We start from the raw sequence: 7,567 nt of genomic DNA, 5'->3' as shown, positions 1-7,567 counted from the left end.
AAGGAGAGGAAGATGCTAGAGCTATTTATGATTTATATACAGGATGTCGGTGTATAGTCATAGCAAAGGACATTATAACCCACTAGATAAAAAGAGAAAGACATTCATGGATGTCTCTGTCACGAGAACAAGTGTAGGGGATATCATGTCATTGTCTAGAGGGTGATGTTGGAATCCATTGAAAGATAGGAGTTATTTTGACAGATGGTACATTTATTAAGCTTTTTCTTCTCAGAAAAAGATAATAAATAGAGTATCCAACCCAGAAGGCTCAAGGATCTCCCTGCCTGATCCTCTGCAACTCCCATGGTCAGTCTGGTTTTAGCATCTTCGACCCATCTTTCAGAGCTAAGGGCTGCCTCGGTTCAGAGAGAGAACAAACATAAAAATAAAAAGGAGGCAGAACTGCTCCCCTCTAAAAAGGTTCCATGAGCTGTCAGAACTCAGAGCAAGCTCTAAAGCAGGAGAGAAAAATACAAAAGGGTGCAGAAAGTTAAAAAAAAAAAAAACAAGAAAGAGAAAAAGAAAGAGGGAGGAGATGAAAAACTGAAAAACATTCCCCACATAGCAGCAACAACTGCACATGTAACAAACGTAACAACCACTCACCCACAATTTTCTGTGGTTGTTGATTGCATTATTGCATTATTTTTCTTGATTTCTAGGGCATGGGTGTGGAGTGGTGCAGAAGCAAGGGCAAGAGCACACCACTCATGGGTTGCCACATGGGCATCTGACAGGCTGCCACTTGTACACATCTGAGTCCTTTCCAAGAGATGCTTACTGTTCATCGCTGTTGCAATAATAGCAAGCAGAGGAGAGAAATAAAGATGGAGGAATCCATAGAATGTGGGAAAGGTTTTCTTCTTCTTTGTATTTAGTGAATATGGCGGTTAAAGTTGGTAGAGCATGTCAAAACAGTAAAGCAGTGAAGGCCTACGCCAGTCAAAAACAGAGAGAGAAAGTGGGGAGAGATTTGAAATATCTTTCTTTTGGAATTGTAGACAGTTAAAACGGATTGTAAACATCAAAAGAGGGTATTTTGGTTTCCATTTATTCCTCTGGAGAGGCGATGTCATATTCTTCTCAAAACAGTGAAAACCCATGAAAGTTAGAAATTCAAGTACTGTAATAAATAGTGGAAACCTATAATGAACAGTTAAAACCTATATATTTAAATGTGGACTCAGTGGTTTTTTTTTCTGAGGAAGAAGATGAGACTTTACAAAAGCAGTGAAAACCCATGAAAGTTTAAGACGTATAAGACGGTGCACTGTCAAAAGAGAGAGTAAATTAGAGATGGGAATCTGGGTTTCTCTCTCTCTTCAAGATCAAGCTCATTTCTTTCAGAAACAGTGAAAACTCATGAAGGCATAGGACTTGGGAGGTCACCGTTTTCAATCAAAACAGCGTTCTTCTGCTTTCATGGATCCCAAGAGCTCAAAGCCGCCGCAAGAGGTCCCCAGCTTCCACCAAGCCTTGGGTCTACAACAGCCGGAGATGAGAGAAAACAAGGGAACCGATGATAGAGAATTGCAGATAGTAGTAGCAGAAAGAGACGACTCGAAGAAGCAACTCGCACCCAAGAGGAGCTCCAACAAAGACAGACACACCAAGGTGGACGGAAGAGGAAGAAGAATACGGATGCCGGCTCTTTGTGCCGCAAGGATTTTCCAGCTAACAAGAGAATTAGGCCATAAATCGGATGGAGAAACCATTCAGTGGCTCTTGCAGCAGGCAGAGCCGTCGATTATCGCTGCAACGGGGACAGGGACCATCCCTGCATCAGCGTTAGCAGCCGCTGCTTCCTCTGTTTCGCAGCAGGGGACCTCTGTTTCGGCCGGGTCCCACACTAAGGTAGACGAGCTGGGGTCCAATAGTAGAACTAATTGGACCATGTTAGGTGCAAATTTTGCGAGATCTCACGTTGGTACAAACTTGTGGCCTAGTGTCAGTGGTTTCGGTACAGGTTACCTTCATGGCACCGCCCCCTCCCCTTCAAATTTGGGCAGCGAGAGTGGAAATTTCTTGCCTAGAATCGCCTTACACGGCTTTGAGCTGCCAGGCAGTAATCTGGGTTCTATGGGATTTAGTTCAATAATAGGTGGTCATGCTCAGAGTGTACCTGGGTTGGAGCTGGGTCTTTCACAAGATGGGCATATTGGTGTTTTAAGCCATCAGGCTCTGAATCAGTTTTATCAGATTGGGCAAGGGAGACCTGCTGCAGGTGCTGGTGGTAGCCAAAGCAATCAACAATTGCCAGTGCCACCTCCTACCAAGGATGACTCTCAAGGGTCAAGGCAGTAGAGGACCAAAGAGAATTTGGAGGAGTGTTTGAGAGAAACAGGAAAAAAATGCCATAATGAGAAGAAATTGTTCTTTTCGTCTTGGTTTCCCTGTGTAGTTGAGGAAGTGGGGGAGAGAGATAGAAATTCATCAATTCAGTCATTCTTTTTACTGAGTTGAGTTACTGGGACTTTTCTTTCTCTCCACACTTCATCAAAGTCTCCAAATACAGGTATTTCTTACCTTTGCTCCTATGTTTTCTTCATTAATTACTTGTCTTATACTGTCTGGCTATATTCAAGAGTAATGGGTGTACAATTTTTTTCCTCTTCTGACCTTGAGTTTGGAATGTGTAGGGGGAACTGTGTAAAGATGGATATCTTGAGAACTTTCTGTGTAGTTCAAGGTTTGACAATGACAGTGTAAGCCATCTTGGTTATATAGTTTTCTAGGTCAGAATGGAGTGGTGATTGGCTTGTTTGTGAAAAATAAACTTGTGTCTCATGATTATATTCCATACTACTATTTAATCTTTTTGTAGTTATCTATTAAGAAAGGTTTGTCAGCTTCCAATTGATACAAGCGGATTGTTATAGTACTCAATTTTCCATTAAAAGCCTTATTGCATTCATAGAACCGTTATCTGGCGAGCATTAAGACATCTTCCAATTTGAGATTTGTGAGTTCTATCACAGTTGAATTGGTTTGTGGTTATAAGTGGGTCCTGCCAAGCTTACATGCTCATCCTGTCTTTTAACTCCAAAAACTGCCTCAGTGAGAATGTACTTACTCGTCTTTTAGAACCCTAAAGACTGAATATGAAACTCTAATGTAGAGGAACTGAAACTGATTAGACATTATGCAGGTTTTCTGCATCTTCTATCGATTGTAAGTTTTACACCTAGTGTTTCAATGGTCACCTTATTAGTAATCATTTGAGAAGTTAGTATAGATTATAACTTCGTTCCTGCAGACTGTCCTTTCCCGTCAATTGCATTTTCAATGGGATAATTTTCAAAGATTGAGTTGAAGAAGTTGGACCTAATAGCTATATCCTGTATGACCCAATCACTTTGTAAAACCATATCTTGTCCCATTGCTACAATATAGTAATTTAAAAAAAAGTTGGATCAAGGACAGGAAGGAACTCTTCTATTTCCCATTCCTTATTCTGACATAGATATCTAGTCTGGTTTTTATATGTTCCATAAATTGGAAGAAACAACAATAATTTGTTTCACAACTCAACTCTCAATTTATTCAACATGGTTGTGCAGTAAGGAAAAAAGACATACTGCTACTTCTAGTAGCATAAACATGTCCTCAGTGTTTCCTGCAATACTGTACAAAGTTTTTATATTTAATTATAATGTGTTCTTCAGTTTGGAATTATGGGTCTGATGATTTTCTCAAATATTTATAAATAGCATACTGTGAACAGTGTCGCTTCTTTTCTCAGAATTTCTTTGATTAAGGAAGAGGTTGTATCCACTGTCTACAAAGTGGGATAACATGAAGTCTGAAGATAAAATTTGAGGCACATTTTGTGCCAGAGACTACTGCTTTGGTCTCAGAAACACCATAATAAAGTTGAATTAGCATTTGTTAACTATGTGAAGACACTGAGGAAAGGTTACCTAGATTCTTTGATGACAGAAGCTATACTGTATTGACTGCCTGCTTATGTTGACATTTACTTAAAATCCTGGAGTTTAAGTTTGCAAGACAGCTATCTTCAATTTGAATGAAACATGTTTTGTGCAAATCAGTTTATTGGGCAAGTACATAAAGTAGTAGGGTGGTGTGTGAAAGTGTAACTTAATTTTTACGCAATAGCATAATTTGTCACAGGGAAAGAAGATTGTACAAAAGACTGGCTGCGCCATGAAAATAATTACAAAATTTTATGTTGCCTCAATTCCTTGACTAGCTCAGGAGTCAACTGAATCTATGTTCATTATATTTGTAAGAATATGAATACAGAACTTTTGAAGTAGCATGTGATAGGAGATTATTGCTCCAGACAAGCTTGAGATCATCTTTGTGCAGTAAGGTAGAGATCCATAAGATTTTATTCAACAGTTTTTTTTTCTAGGAAGGACAAAATGGACCATTTCTCCAAGAGAAGATAATAAATAATTGTTTTGGGGATTGGTTTTGACCCAGAAGATGCATCAAATAAAAATGCAAAAAGAGAATCGGAAACTAATATAAATTTCTGCTGAAGAGGAGATATTTGGTAACTAGTACAAATTTTTGAAAGAGCCAGTGTAAATAAGGATTCAATTTATTGCTGTGTTTCTTTGTTGATTCAGTATTAGATCATGCCTTTTGGAGAAACAAGAAATAGTGGAAGTCATATTCTCTGAAGTGAACTCTTTTGCAGCTGGTACTGCAGCATGTGAAGCATTGAAGAAGAGTGAACTTTAGTTTTGCTTAGGTCAGTTGACTTCAATGTCCATAAGAGCATAGGCCTTTAGCCCGTTTTTTCTTTTGTATGTGTGCCCAGATGGAGTGGGGGAGGAGCATATGCAGCATTAGTAACACCAGGACAGGAGATATTCTGGTAATCTTTGCATGTTTCCAACTTGGGGTCTTATAATCATTCCTTATGGTGCTATTAGCCATTGCTTATGACAACATGGCCTTGTGGCTCAGTTGATTAAAACATTGAAGAATTTGTCATCACTTCATCAGAAATTTGCTCTAGTAGAAAAACTACGATGAAATTGATCAACTGCATAGAGCAGTGGATTTTCTTTTTCTATTGGTTATTTCTAAAAAACTTGGTTTAACTTAGAGACACTAGACTTGAAAATTTTTGAAGGATGTTTCTAGAAATATATATTATGTCTTCTAGAAGATTCATACTAAAATATCTGGAAATAGATAGTGTCTCAGTTGTGAAATATTGAGATATCTTTGCTAAAGAATTCTTAGATCATTATGAAGAAGAGACTTGAGGTAAGTTTGATCCACCCTGCAACAACTCCAAGGGACTCTTCAAATGGAAAAAGTGAAAAAGAACTTTTGATGTATCTCCTAACCAGAAAAAGAATATGTATTACACTTTGAATCCTTTCCTAGTTTGCACATCTTAAGCATTCTATTTCTGTTTCACCTCAAAACCTGAATTCTATTTCAAGCATTGTTTAAAACTTGTGAGTTCACATGGAAAGCTTGTGGTATGATAAGTTGGCAAGAACACATTTTTGGCAAAATTATGACATGGATGCCGCAGAGATAGTGGAAAGTGAGTTGGTGTCTAGACTATTACATGCTTTTTACTACGTCTCATTATTGTAGGATTAGGAGAACTCACGGAATTAAAAAACAATGAGGTGCATCAGACGACTTTGATTTGTGTCACTCAAATATTTAGTGTTAGTCAATGTAAGATTTGATATAGCAACAATAGCTTATCGATGAACCATACAGAAAAATAAAAGCTGCAGACGGTTTTCCCATGGTTATAGCTTATGGCTCATCTGCCTCAGTCTATACCTCTTTGCATTTTTAGCACCTTCTGGCATTGCTTTGTCAGAAGCATGGGCATATTTCACATGAGTTGGCCAAATCGGAAATGTTGATTGCATCAGATTCATTTTACTAGCTAGACTTGAAGATATTCAGTCAATGTAGATAGCATTTATGAAAATTTGAACCAGTTAAATGCTAAGTTTAGTTTTTAAAAACCTAGTCAAAATGTGTTGTGGATACGATAGCAGGACGAGTCATCCAGCGGCGACGCAGATGAGTGGACTCAATGGAGTTTGGCATTACATGTTCGTTTATTTCCTTATTTCGTGAATGTTAAGTAGGAAAGCCTTAAGGGCATTATTGTAATAACTTTCATATTGGGCCTTGGCTTTAAGAGGCTATCAAATGGAATGAAGGGAGAAGCAGAAATTTACCAAGGATCTTTGGTCTCTTTCAAAGAACCAGGGTCGGCGTTCCCTTGAAACCCAAGGTGCAGGACTCCCTTTGAAGAGCCTGATCCCCTTCTCTCCATCGATTTCTCCATTTACCTCCTTCCATTCCGTTTTCTCATCCTAATTCGTAACCATAGGTCATTCGGGCAGAACAAGGAGACCAGGTTCTGATTCAGAAGCACAAGAAATCCTCTCCCATCATTGAATCACTCGTTCTATGACCAGAGACCACAACATCTTGGTATCAAAGTAAGTCAATATGGGAGAGCCATCAAACAATGAATATTGGGTAGCCACCATCAAGGGAATGATAAAAACAGGGCAAGAAGAAACCGAGGGGCGTGTGGCTATGTTGGTGGACAACAGAGCTTCTCTAGTAAATATCCAAATTCAACATTTAGCCTCTAAGGTTGATGAATTGATGGGGGTAAGAAACCCCACCCCTCGTGAAGGAGGGAGGAGCCCTACGACTATGCAGGGAGACCACTTTGTTGGACGGACAGAATATCCAACGAATAGCATGAGCTCAGGTTTAGGTGGTGGGACCATCCCGAGGTATACAAAATTGGACTTTCCAAATTTTAAGGGATCTGGGGACCCTTTGATTTGGCTCTATAGTTGTGAGAAAAAAAATTTCCCATCAAAGATCGACAGAAATAGACAAAGTGGGGTTGGTCGCCTTCCACATGCTCGACGAAGCACAACTATGGGGACACCAGTTAGAAATGGAGAATCCGAACCTAGACTGGGAGGAGTTTAAAGAATTGTGTACAATTTGGTTTGGACCTCCTTCTCAGAGCAATCCGTTAGGGGATTTAGTCTTGCTGCGCCAAACCGGCACAGTTGAGCAATATCAGAAGGCCTTTCAAGAAAAATTGGCCAGAGCCAACAAGGTAGTTTGAGTGGATCAACAGGTGGGATTTTTTACTGTAGGCTTAACATAGTCTCTCCGGTTAAAGGTGGAACTCCTTGCTCCCTCTAATTTAGCCAGAGCAATGAACTTGGCCAGAACAGTAGAGGCCAAACAGAAAATTCAAAACCGTAGGCCGACTTGGCAAAATAGTAGGTCCACTGTTGGCACCACATCCCCTCCCCCCCCCCTCCCCCCCCCCCCCCCCCCCTTATGGTGCTCAAGTGCCCCTGCAAATTCCTCTCCAGCTCCCAAGCCCAGTCCATCTCAACCGACATTCATCAGAAAATTGAACAAGGCAGAGATGGAAGACAGAAGGTCCAAAGGCTTATGTTATAATTGTGATGAAAAATATACATTTGGACATCAATGTCGTAAATTGTTTTGGTTAGAAGTGGATGATGAGGAGGAGGAAGCCCTGGAGAGCGCAAAGCCAGTG

General features: G+C 39.9%; 1 protein-coding gene across 1 annotated transcript; it reads left to right on the top strand.

The window, feature by feature from the left end:
• The first annotated feature begins 1,227 nt into the window (after positions 1 to 1,227).
• Positions 1,228 to 7,276, top strand: LOC137962764 (transcription factor TCP20-like). Its single transcript, XM_068809817.1, has 2 exons — positions 1,228 to 2,518; positions 2,643 to 7,276. Exon 1 carries the CDS (start codon positions 1,426 to 1,428, stop codon positions 2,305 to 2,307), a length of 882 nt encoding a protein of 293 aa, XP_068665918.1. The 5' UTR covers positions 1,228 to 1,425; the 3' UTR covers positions 2,308 to 2,518; positions 2,643 to 7,276.
• The last annotated feature ends 291 nt before the right edge of the window (positions 7,277 to 7,567 follow it).

Source organism: Aristolochia californica, unplaced genomic scaffold, assembly GCF_029961685.1.
Source record: "Aristolochia californica isolate CCGP_79_NKW_82.1479 unplaced genomic scaffold, dmAriCali1.0.hap1 SCAF_4, whole genome shotgun sequence".
Taxonomy (NCBI): Eukaryota; Viridiplantae; Streptophyta; class Magnoliopsida; order Piperales; family Aristolochiaceae; genus Aristolochia; species Aristolochia californica.
This window is presented reverse-complemented; position numbering and strand designations above follow the sequence as displayed.